This window comes from Esox lucius, chromosome 6 (assembly GCF_011004845.1).
Source record: "Esox lucius isolate fEsoLuc1 chromosome 6, fEsoLuc1.pri, whole genome shotgun sequence".
NCBI classification, from domain to species: Eukaryota; Metazoa; Chordata; class Actinopteri; order Esociformes; family Esocidae; genus Esox; species Esox lucius.
Genome location: NC_047574.1, coordinates 19,008,423 through 19,024,287, shown reverse-complemented (window position 1 = coordinate 19,024,287; position 15,865 = coordinate 19,008,423). Strand labels below are relative to the sequence as shown.

Sequence of the window (15,865 nt, the reverse complement as noted above, 5' to 3'; positions counted from 1 at the left end):
GCAGATGTCAGCTCATTTGGGAATTCCTGAAATTAAATGTTTTGGGTTAAATCTTGGCTAATATCTTGTGAGGGTTAGAAAGTGAAACCCGGACATATCCCTCCAATATTTTATAAACAAGAAATGTAACATAATGGGGATTAAGAATGTTGAATGTGCAGTCAACTCAGTCATGAAGAGGTGGTTATTTTTGTGCATTTGTTTTAGTACTTTTGAATCTAAATGTAACTATGTACATACGTTTTGTAATAAAAACAATTAAACCTTTTTGTCCATAATCTTATTTTATCATTTGTTTCATCAATAACAACCAACATGTAAAAAGCGGTCTTTATTGGACGGATCTTTTTTGTAATAGTTGTCCTGTATGCACACCGAGAACTAAAGCAGAAAGCAGACACGGCGGATGTGAATAAAGACGCAATGTCCCTGAGTGAATGTGAGAAACTGCAGAAAACAACCCAATTCAGTGTTAAGTCACCTTGACACACTGATCACAAGCATTAATGATAAGGAATAAGCATGCAATTTACCTTCCATTTTAACAGCATGATTGCACCAATCACGAAATAAAGTTTTTTGAAAAAGAAAAAGCATACCCCATTTCAAGCCCAGTGTTAAGCAGCAATGGAGATCAATTAAATTCATTTTTTAACCAAGATACAGTGATTGGTCTAAGCAGATAACAATAAAAATCTAACTTGGCATCAGATGACAGAATTTTGTGCCATGTCAGGGAAATACAAGTCCTATATACCTACACAAATCTAAAACCTACCACAAAGGAATCCGCTAATACTTAACTCTGAACTTTTAGTTCAAACCCAAACAGTAAAACCAGTTCTCTGTTAAAATGCCATCATTGAGAACTACAGTGTGAAGGCATCATTGTATTTCCTGGGCAATTTTTTTTTTTTTATCATGGATGGGATAAGAGCCTGGTTCCAGATTGTAAAAGTTTGAATGATGAGACAAACCAGTCGTTATTGTGACAATGGCAACAGAAGTTAGCCAGACAACACAAAGACCTAGAAACAGGCTTGATTAGAGTGGCTGCTTTTCTCCTTAATATGAATGATGTGCATGCATTTTACACCCAGCAATATTGCTATGTACATGTGTATATATACCCCCAGACCAGTACAGAAAAGTTAGAAACGTTGCTTTTGGATGATTTAGAAAAAAACATGTTCCAAGTTGCTACTGAAAGGTATATCCTAATCCTTTTTTGGTTTATGATACAAAAGTTACAAACAAATTAAGTAAAACAAAAAAAAAAGCTTTTGAGTATTGGTATTATTTACACAACAATGAACAAGAATGAAAACAATGTGCAAATCTGTGTTCATGCAAATATTTGCATAATTAGGTGACAGAAGGTATGACACAAAGCAGGAACCCCAAGTTAGCCAGGTCACTTTAAACATGAAATTACATAAGTTAACCTTTGATACTGGCTTGGTGAATCACTGAATGTCCATTCCATGAACATCTTCCTCAAAAGTTATTCAGAAAGTTGAAGCAGGTAAACCGGCTAACTTGTTGATCCTGCTTTCAGACATAGTTCAGAGGGGGAGGGGGGAATATGTTGTGGCTAGCCTTGAATATGTCAACCCTTAACCTGACTTAAAGACTCCTCCATTCTGTGTAACTACAGTAAGTGCAGGCAGACTAACACACACATTCATTAAAATAAAACTCTCACCTTCCATGGTACAAACCTGAAGCATTATCTCATCCCCAGCACCAACCTCGGTTAAGTCAAGTAGATCCTTAATTCAAACTAATCAAAGAATAAAGTGTAGTTGTCCAACCTCCGCAGCAAGATGGTAACAGGTACGGAATCCTGGTTCCATTATGTCCCACACCACAATAACAGGTATGGAATCCTGGTTCCATTAGGTTCCACACCACAATAACAGGTATGGAATCCTGGTTCCATTAGGTTCCACACCACAATATTACTAAACTATAATCCATCGTTCAAGATTTTTTCCCCCTTACATTAAGGGCACATTCATTTCAGTCCTTTTCTCTGCCTCCTGCAAGACCATGCTGGAAAACAATACTGCTGATGAATTCAATACCTCGATGACAAAACATGCATTCATAAATATAAATGGTAGCTTATGAATGAAGCTGACATCTAATGTCTGTACAGTGTTCACAAACATTTCTGGTAGGCCTAGAACTTACTGTAAGCTAACCAAAAAATATTTATGAAGTAGGACTGCGTTAGGGACCACCAAACCCCTTTCACAGATAAAATTAAAATGACCCTTTATAAATAAACAATTAATAACAGGTATGAAGTGTGCTCAAAATAAGATCATTATAAGACAGCCAAGCCAGTAGCACAGATAAAGACAAGTGTACAATTCAGCAGTGTACATTTGGAAACAACCATAAATGGTAATCAACAGAAAACACTCATGTTGGCAAAAGAAGAAACCAAACTGTCACTCTCCTTGAACACTGACACGTCCAATAGCTCCCTACAAGCATAGAATCATATGATTCTGTATGCAACTGAACATAGTGAGCCAATTGAATTTGATTCTCCAAGGATCCACATTCAACAGAATGTAACACCACATGGCGTAGTGTGATGAATAATGTGACCCTGTTGCTAGTGAGGTTTGAGGTTGAAAACAATAAAACACAGGCACAAAAACGAACAGGATAATCTATCCAGCCTAAGCATTGGAAACACAGACGTTTACATATTATCATCATGGACAGCTCCAAATTGGACGGTTTTGTTGCAAACTAATTTGCATTACAAGCTCCTCGTCTCTCGCATAAGTCCACATAATTGAAGCACTATTCAATTAGTTTAAAAAAAGTTTTGTTACAAATATGTAACAGTTTAAAAGGCAACCTGAAAACATAATGGTGTGAATATGGAACCTTGCGATTCCTTTATCAGAAGTTGAATATAAATTTCTTCTTCAAATTCCAAACAAATCGAAACAAAACTACCTGATTTTGGTAAGGAATATGGGGGCTAATTTATATCTTACATACATTTTAACATTAATAACATTGACACACTTTTACACAGAATGGGTATTAATGAAATGGGAAATGTTTCAATAGGAAACTGTCTCCTAAAAGTGGATCTGAAAAGGCATTATAATCCAACACTAAGGCATACAAAATGGCAGAGTCAAAAAAAATATAGCAGAAATAAATAAACACAAACCTTTTCTCTCAATGACAAACAGTTAAGTGGCTACTGTCTGGCTGGCAGGAGAGACAGACGGAATGGGACGCGGGGCACGCGGGGAATCTGTCCACCTCAAACCGTCCAGAGAATGTCCGCTCTCCTACCACGTCCATCCACCCTCAGCCCCCAAACAAAGTCCCCAGCCCCTCCCCCAGGATCCAGACATTGTTCCGGTTAGGACCGAGGGGGCAGAGCCACTTTTCTGTAGTGGAACCCCAAGACATTTGATGGAATATGCTTACGTTTCCTTGGGGCAGATTTTATGTGAAGGTGGCCAGTGGGATATAAGCAGGGAATTGTTGATCCTTTCCTTGGCCAAAGAGTTCCCTGCCAAGGGTTCAGTCCTGGCCCTTCCTGCCTGACCATGGGAGTCGAGTTTCAGGGGGACGAAGAGGCAGCGGCATGGAACTTGACAAAGGCGATGGCGGCTAGCTCCTTGCAGAACTCTTCGAGTACGATCACCCCCTCCAGCAGGGTCATGTGGTCGACGCTATATGCAGAGAGACACCATTTTTGAACAAGACTCAAAAATGACAATAGCTTGAATGACTGAAATAACCGGCTCCACAAAGTGACCACAGTCATTTCAATCCACTTTGACTCTGCTAAGTCTTCAGCTTTTCAGATTTTAATAACTCTCCTAGCTGTGTCTGAGGAATTAGAGTAAGGCCAATCCATCACACTATTACAGTTGGCAACCAACCTAAAAATAAAATCACATTCAGGGTCAAGATGGCATCATTTGAAAGCTTGTCTTTCTTCCGACATAACTTGTTAGGTATAAAGCAGGAATTTACAGCATTTCGGTCACTCAAACAAAACATTTGCACCAAGAACGGCTGTCAGTTAAATCCCATTAAGCAGAGGGCCCTGGCTTTGACGTCATGTATAGCATGGCACTGCACAACGTTCTACATTTTGACAGTGTTCCAATCTGTCCTTTTCAATACGGAAACAGGTTTGATTATCGAGAGTTGAGTGTATTTGCTACCTGAATTCCAGACATTACATTAAAACAATTCCGGAAATACTTACTTTAAGCCCTCTGGTTCCAGGCCAAGCAGTCTCTTTCTCACCAGCAGGAGTTTGGGTGTGAAGTCTGGGATGCGCTGAATCCTCAACATGAGGTCCCCAACCACCTGACGGGAGAATGTACAGGGAAACATCTGCGTCACGGAAGGATGAAAAGTTTTACAAAAAACATGCATCTACTAAAGTTCTTATTTCTAAGGTCAATCCATGGAGGGAAGGAGTCAGAGAACTGAAGCCACACTAACAGAAGAGTTATAAATGCCAGGTTTCACCATCCATTATGAAAAACACTTTTTACATGGTTTACAAATGAAGTAAAACGATCTTATACTTTCGGTTCTCCCGGGTCAGGACATTTCTAATCTTTTCAAAGATATGTCCTTCAAATAATGGGTACACATACTCAAAAGACAAAAACTGACCATGGCAACTGCAGATTGCCCCTTGATCAACCCATCCAGAATCCCTATTATTTCAAACGTGGACTCCTCACCCTGACGATGACGGAGAAGAGCGACCGACAGCCAGGCCCCAGGTTGATGTAGGGGTCCAGCAGATACTCATGCATGTGAGGGTGGGGTAACAGGGATAGTTTGGATAGCACCGACGTCACTTGAAGGTTCACATCGTAGGGCTGCAGGACGAGAAGAGGACTACAAGTGAGCTCAGGTACACAATATCTCTAAATACACAAAAGCAGATAAGCGCTCATAATTTCTTGTCTGAAAAGCCAAAGATTGCAAAGCGTTTAAACTGTTTGTTTATAGGTGGAACTATGAATACCTAAAGTTTTCCTGAAAAGCAGTCAGGTAGAGATCTTTCCTGGGCTTTGAACTCACCTGATCCAAAATACGGCCCATCCTGTCAAAGAGGACTTTGAGGAAGTGGCCTTCAAAGAAGGGGTTGTCCAGGTGACACTTCTCAATGGGCTTGGGGGTGCCGCGCCAGTCCCACCTCTGACAGATCCCACAGTAATCCCGAAACTGAAACAGACGAGGATATGAATAATATAGGATGCACTACTGGGTCCACACACACTTTTAGAGTCAGTTAAAAATCTGACATCCAGGGGAAGTGTCCCGTAGGTTTGAAGCAAAGCTAGCAGTCCAAAACTGAGAGGCACAAAACTGTTTACAGCACTACAACCTTATTCAGAAAACCAAAATCTTTAATTAATTTCAGTAAATAGGCAGTAGCAAGACATTACTAGAGAGATGAGAAATAAATTACAATAATAATACATTCAGTGCTTATCGCGCTTCAGTTAAAGGTACAAGATATAACTGGGTTATGAGTTTGTCACACCTAGCCATTTTAACCAAAATTTGATGACTTTAAGTTACTCTGGAGAACAGCGTCTGCTATGTGCACAAAATATATCTATCTACATTAGTTTAAAAAAAAAAAAATTGCTCAAAACTAGAGTGTACATTAGAAAAATACAGGTTATGCCTCTTCTGGTTGTGTTCAGTTTAAGGCAAACACACATGGGACAAAACTCACCTGTCTGTGTGCGTCCCTTAGATAGGTGTCATAACCGGTCCCGTCAACATGAGACGATGACTTGGCCTCATCAGGCACCAAACACAGGAAACTCAAGGAAAAAGAAACACATGATTGACTAATGTTGTAAAAACCAAAAAAATGAAGAGGTTGTTGTGTAGGAAGTGCTCATGTACCTGTTTACAATCTTGTGGACCTCGGTCTTGCCATCTGGTTTAGCATGGTCAGGACTCTGTATGGGGGAGGTGCTCAACCAATTAGGGCTGGACAACCTGTTATCTGCAGAGAGGTCATCACCAAACAGAGGGTCCTCTTCAAGATCCCTGAAAAAGACAAAAGTTGTCAGTTGAGCCAGGCGCTGAACCCCTAGTGGAGTCCACTGAAAAGAGAAACATCCAGTTTCAGATAGTCACCTTTAAACTAGCTTGCATTTTTCCCTGACAACCTGATGTTGGAACAGTGCTCAGGCATTTATATTTAAGCCTTCTACATTAGGTCAGGCAATGGTAATATACATCAGGATTGTAATTAAAACAAACGCTTAATAGGTTTACATGTTTGTGTGCTAAAAAAAAAGAGCTGCCAGGATTCACAAATGGATGACATTCCTTAAAATGTACCAAAGTTGCCTCAACTAAACCAAAACTGTTTGTGCTGGCCAGGCCAGATAACGTTTAATCAGTCAGAAGGAACATAGCCTTAACATGAAAATATATTTCACATGCCTTAATGGCAACACTTACTATGAAGATAATGATGACACTTACTACAGTTACTATGATGATAATCTTATGGGAGGTTATTTTAGTGAATTGCCTTTTTATTCATGGATCCAAGTTATGGTTACAAATATAGTACAACCCATCTAACAATCTGTGATACATTGAGGCCAAAGGGGGAATACATTCTTTATTCATTTAAATTTCCACTAAAGTAGCACGTCTGAGAGGGGATGGATAGTTCTGTCCCCGGAGCCCTGGCGGCATGGCATAGGGTTCCCTTACACGGAGTCGTGGGGCTGCCCGTTCTCCAAGGGTTCCTTGTCCTCCTGTGGTTTGTTTTCTAGGTAGTTCCTCTCGCCCAGGCTGCGCAGCACCAGACTGTGGACAATGTGCTGGTCAGGCTTCTGGATCAGGTGTTCGAACAGACGCAGTGTCATGATGCTGATCTGTGGAAAACAGTTTGAGGTAATGAGCACAGCAAGAACTGGAGTAAATACACATCTACAGTGAGTTACATGGGAAATGTCACAAAACTCACTGAGGAAACACCTTGTACCTGTCCTTCTGTGTGTAACAAAATATTTGAAATGAAAATTACAATATAAAGAACTCTCATCCTAATCCCAAACAGTATTTTAAGATTAAACTGGTCACATTTTCTATTGGGCAGGGGTCCTTTGTAAATGCTGCCTGTGTTTTGGAGGTAGAGATCCATAACCTCTATAATTAAGAAATGCAACATCAGAGCTCCAGTACATCGCTCAAGTTAACTTGGCTGGAAAACGTTATTTAGGCACAAGGGTCTAGCGGGTCACCTCGTCAGACAAGTGGTCGCAGTGCTCAATGAGCCTGTGTCGCAGGGGATGCTGGGAAATGGATGCAAGGGCCTCAGGTCCCATATCCTCCCCCAACAGGAAGTAGACCATCTCCTTAAGCAGGGCCTCTGAGGTCACCTGGCGAATGATCCGGTTCAGCAGAGCTGTGGAGGTCAGGATGCCAACCTCGGACCTATGCACAGGACAAAATGTTACAGAATGATATGACAAGAAACAATAACGTAAATACATTCTTCCTTTAAATTCTACGAATAGTATCAATCACAGAAAGACATCACAAAATGATATGGACGTTTGCAAATTCTACATTCATTGCACAAATCAGTAAAAACTGGTACATATTAGTATTGGACCGAAGTATGGGGACCTCAGTTTGGTCTGCCATGATCCCAAATTCATGAAAATAGAAACTAATGCATTAAAATAGAAACTAATAAAAGCCACACTAGGTAGGATTTTCAGTTAAAAAAAAAATTAATAATACAGGGTTTTGCCATTATTCACAGGCAAGAAAGCGGTTCCACACCAACGACCTGTTTTTTTTAAAAAAAGCACTAACTCAGAGTTCGACATTAGCCTTGCTAACATTAGCGTAAGGTTCCAGGTTGCTAGATATAGGAGGAATTGGCAGTTTGTCATCCTGGTCTATGGCTGCACACACACACACACACACACACACACACACACACACACACACACACACACACACACACACACACACACACGTACCCCTTTGCCGCCAAAACAGCCCTGACCCGTCGAGGCATGGACTCCACTAGACCTCTGAAGGTGTGCTGTGGTATCTGGCACCAAGACGTTAGCAGCAGATACTTTAAGTCCTGTAAGTGGCGAGGCGGGGCCTCCATGGATTAGACTTGTTTGTCCGGCACATCCCACAGATGATCAATTGGATTGAGATCTAGGGATTTTGGAATCCAAGTCACCACCTTGAACTCATAGTGTTCCTCAAACCATTCCTGAAGCATTTTTGCTTTGTGGCAGGGCGCATTATCCTGCTGAAAGAGGTCAATGCCATCAGGGAATACCGTTGCCATGAAAGGATGCACATGGTCTGCAACAATGCTCAGGTAGGTGGTACGTATCAAAGTAACATCCACATGAATGGCAGAACCCAAGGTTTCCCAGCAGAATATTGCCCAAAACATCACACTGCCTCTGCCGACTTGCCTTCTTTCTTCCCATAGTGCATCTTGGTGCCATGTGTTCTCCAGGTAAGCGACACACACGCACCTGGCCATCCATGTGATGTAAAAGGAAACGTAATTCATCACAGCAGGCCACCTTCTTCCATTGCTCCGTAGTCCAGTTCTGATGCTCACATACCCATTGTAAGCGCTTTCGGCAGTGGACAGGGGTCAGCAAGGGCACCCTGACTGGTCTGCAGCTACGCAGCCCCATACATAACAAAATGTGTGTTCTGACACCTTTCTATTAGTACCAGCATTAACTTTTTCAGCAATTTAAGCTACAGTAGCTCGTATGTTGGATAGAACCTCACGGGCCAGCTTTCGCTCCCCACGTGCATCAATGAGACTTGCCACCCATGACCCTGTCGCCAGTTCACCACTTTTCGTTCCTTGGACCACTTTTGAAAGGTACTGACCACAGCAGAACCAAGGGCTGTAGTTCTGCAGATGTTCTAACCCAGTCGTCTAGCCATTACAATTTGGCCCTTGTCAAAGTCGTTCAAGTCCTTACACTTGCCCATTTCCTGCTTCTAACACATCAACTTTGAGTTATGGCTGATCAATCGACAACACACACGCAAAATGCGCTTTCTCAAATTAAGCTGGGAGAAGGGCCCGCCTCGCCGAAGGCGATTGGCTGGAATGGGATTGCTGGAAAGTAGCGGCACACTCCAAAAATTATAAAAATCGACATTGCACTGGCAATGAGCTGTCTGCATGGCTAAACAACTCTTAGAGGGCCTCATTAGCTTACACAACATGTTTATACTGAAATAAATCCTACCCAGTGCAGCTTTAAAACTGAGCACCTAGGCCTAAGCTGCAGCATGCCTCAAGCAGCCTAAATAAGATGTGGTTGGTCCAGTGGTCCAAGCCTCTGCCTCGGGTGCACATACAATGCTGCAACATGGGTTTAACCCAGCCCACATCTCAATCAGCCAGACGGATGGCTCCAAGAGAGACTTACGTCTGCATCAGCTGGGGTTCCAAGATGGAAACAAAGAAACGCTCTCTCACCACCTTGGCCAACACTGCAGCTGCTGTCTGAAGGAAACATGGATTTTATTGTGTGTCTCTTGTTCGACTAAATACATATTTATTGTGATAGCCAAACGAGGCTTCATTAGCGTTATTGTAGCAGCAGGATATTATGCAGCCAGCACTGAGATTTTCTTTATCACAATAAAAGCCATCATTGAAATGTATATGGCAATACAGTTAACAATCTAGTCTGTAAAAATGAAGACAAGAACAATATTGTAACAGACATTAAACATAAAATGTACTGCCTATATGGTTAACTATATTGCCTTATATATTTCAGTGATGGCTAGTATTTTGAAAATATAATGTGCGTTAGCGCATCTAGCATAATACCCAGCTGCTAGAAGAACAGTAAAGAAGCTTCTTATGGCCATCACTACATATTTAAGCCACTGTATATACTATTTAAAGCATTTAGCAGTCAACAGCTTTGATGCCATTTACCTTCTGTGCCTCTTTGATGAGCTGGTCGCAGTAATCAAGCCAAGACAGGAAAGAGATGAGGGCTCGCTTCCCAGTGAAGATGGCAGCATCGTCCTTCATGTTATAAACATCCAGGCTACAAACGAAACAATTTAAAAAAGTTCTTTCTGCTCCATGGAAACTAAAAAATACTTTTTTTAAATAGTATCCTTAATTTAACCACAGGTCACACTGAAGTGTATCTGCGGCCCAGCAAAGCATCATATTAAATACTGTGATTTGCAGGGAAGGAGCATTTAAATGTTTCCATATTTTCTTAACTAAGAATATGTTCGGACCAAGTTAAGCCACTGTCCCTTTGCAGAAAAATTACAATATACATTCTAACATCAGATGCAAAGACTAACGTACTTGAAAACCCTGACCCTATCAAATGCACAATTCTTTTTAACAAAGCCCAGAGGTTTTGGAAACCAAGGACTATTCTTGTGGAGGCTGCCCCAGATGCTCAATTAGTTTCTTATGAGAAAACAGTTTGTGAAATGAGGATTTGTCCAAATCAGCGGTAACTATCAAACCTCAACAGTTTGTTGTTGGTCAATACATTCCATGTTCTGCTAACTGAAGCTATGACAAAATCCAGCATTACATGTCTGTTCATAGCAGATTACAGCTGCTACGGGTGCAAAAGCATCTCAAGGTAGGCATACTGAAAACCAATTCTCATTCGCAATCACAACCTGGCCAAAGGCATGACCCGAACATATCCCTATATAGGGGAAAAGGGAGCAATAGGACATGCACGTCGCTGTCCATTTGGAATGACAGAGTGGAGGTAGCGCACAACAAAGCCTCACCCCCAGTTGACCGACTCCACCGTCTCGATGTCCACCGGATCCATGGACGTGGGCAGGGCCTTGTAGAAGGCTGACAGTCGGTCCGTCAGGAGAACACAGAGGTCCGTGTTCTCCGTCAGACACTTGGCTGCGGCCGGTTCAGGCAGGCTGACCAGCAGCATGAGGCCCTCGCACGCCTTCACAACTATCCTGCCATCCTGAGAGATGAAGCGGAGATGAAGCAGGAATATACAGTTAACAGACTGAATAAAAGGAAACAATTCACTGCAGTACAACGCATAGCGAGCCGGGGTCCTGCGTGGCCGCGTCTGTAGATAACCAGATTTGCAACGCAATTGCGCAGAGTATTCAGACCAGAAAAGAATCGGTACGGATACGCTAACTTTGTGGGATACCAATATGCTGATTTCATAATCCCAGAAAGTTACTGAAAACCAGACATTAGGGTCTTATTATACCACAATATGGTTTCTTTATCTATTTCGAGGATGAGTGGGAGGTTCCATATTCCTTATATTTATTATGTAAGATAATTAAGGCAACGCTTGAACACGTTTTACTAATCCCAGATGATTTTTGAACAGATTATTAGTAGATAAAATAATAAATGTACTCTCCGTGGCGGTACAATAACACGTGCACTTGTGTGTTTCACAAACACAAGTTAATCTGGTTAGGAGTACCACATGTGAGAAGATGGATATGGTTATGGAAACGAATAGGCCGAGATCAGCACACCCTTAATTGACAGCTTGATTCCACTGAGGAACCAGTATGAAAACATAAGTACTCCCTAACTACCCGACAAACCATCTATACAAGGAATCTGGTTCCAGACTTGTAAAATGAGCAGTAACTGACCGGGCTCTTGGTGAGGTTAAGGAGAGACGTGACAATGTTGTAGTTGTTGACGTGGTTCGACTGGATGGTGGCATCGGCCTTGGGCTCAGGTGGTTCAGCATCCGGTCCTCCTGCCTGGGTCTGACCGGTGTCTGGAGAAGCATAGTCCTCCCTGACCCCTTCGGCATCGGCACTCTTCGGGTCAGGCCTCTTCACTTTATTCTGTGAACCGAGAGATATCGTGCTCAGCTTTAACTTAAGTACATTTTACTGAAAGCACTTTGGTCACTAGTGCGCAAGGCAAAAATACTTTTTATTCTATTTATTATGCAGAAGTTGTACCCAATTAAAAAATGTCCCTCCATTTTCAGAGTAATTTCAATGCTGCTTATCAACATAACTGTCTGTCTCAGGTGTGGTGACCTCTAGTGGACACCATTTGTACCTCCAGAAAGAAGTTGACGAGGTAGGGGTCCTGCTTCAGTTTGGCACAGACAATGCAGAGGAACTGGATCTCCTCATTCTCCGTGGGAGCAGCAAGGATCTCCCCACACAGACGGATGAGTTTCTAAAGGGTCAAACGGGGAGAAGCGTATCTTTAGAAACCGAAAGATTTTGAATACCAGAGCCAGCTGGGTGAACAACTATTCTGTCCTCGAGCAAGACAGTTAACCATAATTGCATGTGTAAGACACTCTAGATAAAAGGTTGCAAAATTACTGAAAAGGAATTCACGCCTTCATGTTACATAAGAATCTTGGATCTCACCTGTACAGGTCTATGAACATTGATGTGGGGAAGAAGAGGCTGGCGAATGCGTCCTAACAACTTAGTGTAGAAAGTCAGGACTTGCTGTTTCATTCCTGGAGGACACTGATGGAGACACCATTTAAGATAACTCAGCAGTCTTCCCAGTACTTTTCAAACAAGACAAGCATCTTGATAAGACAACTGCCTAACCCGTCACAGCCCATGCACAGTTCCAAAGATTATCCACCAGCAATACAGGTCAGTTATGACCAAGATTATCTCACCACCTGAACATTTTCTTTCCCTGCAGTGTGGCTCTCAGCCAGCCATCTGTCCCATATAGATTAACAAGACTTTGCTCACCCCCAAAGTTTTAACTAAATAGCTCTCAGAATTCTCCACATACCTGCATCTAGAAATACTATACAGATAGCTTATGTGTACTGAAACGGACGCAGTTTCCCTTACATCCGCCTTGCCGAGGGTATACAAGGTCTCTAGGATTTTGTGGTGCAGGAGGTACTCCATGCAGGGCCCAGTCTCTCCAGACTCTCTCTCCAACTCCTCCTGCGTCAGGATGTCCAACATCTGCTCCAGGTGGGACGGGATGTTGGTGTCCGTCACGGGGGCTTTATCGTCTGACAACAAATAAATGAACCAACAACCATTGCCCTTGAATCACATTGTTGGTATGGGTAGTAATGCATAACTGCTAACACATCTACACGTCTCTAAGTTGGTTTACTGTAAGTGCAGTTCATTGGGTTACCTGATGTTTCTATGTAGTAATGGGTGATGGCTTTCCAGTGATAAACAAAGTCTTCCTGCAAAGGCAGTGAGGGTGCAAGCTGAAGAAAAGAGAGATTCTATCAGAACCATGAGGGAGTTATGACAGCAAGCCCAGACAACAATCAATCAAATGTATTTATAAAGCCCTTTTTACAACAGCAGTTGTCACAAAGTGCCTTACAGAGACACCTGGCCCTAAACCCCAAGGAGCAAACAACAATAGTGTTGAATTTTAACAACACACAATATGAAAACTATAATTTCAACCATGTTTTGAGGGGAATCTTTGTTTCGATTTACATTGTTTAAAAAAATAAATGTGTACAATAATGTAATGTAGTTGAACTAAGCCATTCAGGCATTAATACGTTATATTATTCGATCATTGTTAGTTGCAAATTCCTCTTCCTATTCCTCAAAGCACCCGGCCATAATATAATGTCCTGTACCCTTGTGAAAACCATACTATAAATAATGTGCACCCAATCTTGTTTGCGCAACGACGAGACGGCAAGTCATCTCATGAACACCGTGTACAAATCCACGTGAACTTGAACCCCATAGTTTGACAGCAGAAAACGTCGTGCAGAGCAGCAGACTACGTAACGTTGTCAGTAACCGTCAATGGCCTACGCTAGCATTAGCTAACGGAGTTGGGCGAACATTTGCAAGTTAACAAGCCAGCTAATGTTTCCGTTTTCAAATCTTTTACCAGCCCACTGTTTTACTGCATACGCTAGCGTTAGCTAATTACTGTCAACATCGTAACAATTTGCTTTTCTCGAATTATATAACCTAGTTAGCATATTAGAACCGGCCACTGTACTACTAGTAGTAATATTATATTGCAGGACCGTAAACATTAGCTAGCTATCTTGCTAACGTTAGCCAATTAGTTAACTAGCTAGGTCAGTTTTAACTAACTTTCGTAACCCTTCCCTAGGCATAAATCAGGATAGCTGCCGGCCAAGTAACAGCAAGCGGACATTTACCTACAAATTACCTATATAACCTTCACTTCAATAGCAAACGGGACAATCTTGCCGTCCAACTTAAGTACTGTATTTACTAAACACGACATATGCATAAACAACACGCCAGCCAAGATAACACTGGTTAATAAGTTAGCCACTACAGCTAGCCGTCAGCTAGTTTAGCTAGCATTATTACAGCAGTAACAGTACCTACGAAACTTAACCATTTATATTACGCATTTAAAGTGACCTAACACTAAATAATATGCATATAATATATCTAGCGAACATATTTATATAGGGGACTATAGCAATAATGCGTTCAAATCAAACCCAGACACCAGGCTACATTTTCGTTAGCTCGCGTAAACTAACCAGGCATTGTTGGACACCTCTCTGTACGTTGCCGTGTTGTTGACAACGTTAGGTCCACATCTGGCAAACCTAGCTAGCATAATAAATGCTATCCTAGCCCAGCTAACGTTACTTGGATAAATAACTAAGTGGCTAACTAGCTAATTTAAATTCAACGTCCAGCTGGGCCCAATTGTCCCCGACCTCGATTGAATTATTCTTCCAGAGGTTTTAGAAAACCAATCTCACAGAAAGGAACTCACCGCCTCGACTGCGTGCTGTAGAATCGATGTGAATTTTGAGAACATTTTGTTCTTCGACTGGACCAGTTTGTCACGAGAAGACCTAGAGAATTCCTCTATCTTCTTTCTGTTGCTGCCGCCGCGATCCAGATTGGAGGTTTCATACAGGCCTTGTGACCCTTGAAGGAAAATGTATACCAACACTAAAACGCACAGTCGGTTGACTAAAGCTTTATAGGATAGCTAACAACCACCATAAACACGCTAACCTCTGTGTTGGACACCGTGGCACTTCCCCAGCCAAGCAGTAAAATATTTTACCATTAGGGGGCGCATCTTACTGGACATAGAAATCTTGGACACCAGTATTATGGAACAGACAACAAAATGTCTAGGTACAACGAAAACGTCTTTGGTTATACCTACCCTTTTATTCGAATTTGTGTTCATCTTTGCGTCGGTGTACGTACAAATAACATTTAACATTAGTTACCAACAAACTTCACATCTGTAACCCACCCACTGGCGGAGGCAGGCTGGGGCGAGACGGGCAAAATCACCCTCAATACCTCTATCGGTATAGTCTGAAACAGATAAATTAACCTAGGCAGCACATTAATCATAATGACATAGATTCTTCAAATAAGAAAAATCGGTAGTGTTATCTATCCAACCAGATTTTGATCTTCTCCCTAAGAGATGTGCAATTTATTTTGTATTCATTGTCTGTCACAATTTCCAAGTACTTAATTTTGGACTTAGTCTGAAATGGTAAATATGGTCCTGCTCGAACCTTTGCTCTTTCACAGGTGTCAAACCGGTTCCACAAAGGGCCGAGTGTCTGCAGGTTTTTGGTTTTTCCTATAAATTGGTTCCTAGTTCATACCTACACAACCAGGTGAGGGTAGAAACTAACCAATCAGTGACCTAATTAACCAATCAACTACAAGGAGAGAGCAAAAACCTGCAGACACTCCGCCCTCCGTGGAACCGGTTTGACACCTCTGATAGTAACATAACTTTACTATTAGACCTGTTACACAACCAGAGAAAATACTACAA

The 15,865-nt window shown here is 41.8% G+C and overlaps 1 protein-coding gene across 2 annotated transcripts; it reads right to left on the bottom strand.

Moving 5' to 3' along the window:
* Window positions 1-316: 316 nt before the first annotated feature.
* fam160b1 (family with sequence similarity 160 member B1) lies at window positions 317-15,089 on the bottom strand. 2 transcript variants are annotated; one of them, XM_029120450.2, is made up of 18 exons: window positions 15,073-15,089; window positions 14,825-14,982; window positions 13,214-13,292; window positions 12,913-13,082; window positions 12,463-12,567; window positions 12,140-12,262; window positions 11,716-11,916; window positions 10,855-11,051; window positions 10,019-10,133; window positions 9,498-9,574; window positions 7,302-7,494; window positions 6,769-6,932; window positions 5,941-6,087; window positions 5,765-5,855; window positions 5,101-5,244; window positions 4,755-4,895; window positions 4,265-4,368; window positions 317-3,719 (listed from the first exon to the last, which is right to left on the bottom strand). In XM_029120450.2, the coding sequence occupies exons 2-18, from the start codon at window positions 14,867-14,869 to the stop codon at window positions 3,608-3,610; spliced, it is 2,208 nt and encodes a 735-aa protein (XP_028976283.1). In that variant the 5' UTR covers window positions 14,870-14,982; window positions 15,073-15,089; the 3' UTR covers window positions 317-3,607. The 2 variants fall into 2 exon arrangements, with proteins under 2 accessions (XP_028976283.1, XP_010868455.1); XM_010870153.4 differs by lacking the exons at window positions 14,825-14,982; window positions 15,073-15,089 and adding an exon at window positions 14,583-14,667.
* Between the last annotated feature and the right edge of the window lie 776 nt (window positions 15,090-15,865).

Coding starts and splice junctions, on each gene's coding strand:
- fam160b1 (XM_029120450.2), bottom strand. CDS start 14,869: ATGTTCTCAAAATTCACATCGATTCTACAGCACGCAGTCGAGGCG. Junction 12,263..12,462: donor ATGTTCATAGACCTGTACAG/GTGAGATCCAAG, acceptor TTGACCCTTTAG/AAACTCATCCGTCTGTGTGG. Junction 9,575..10,018: donor TCATCAAAGAGGCACAGAAG/GTAAATGGCATC, acceptor TGTTTCCTTCAG/ACAGCAGCTGCAGTGTTGGC.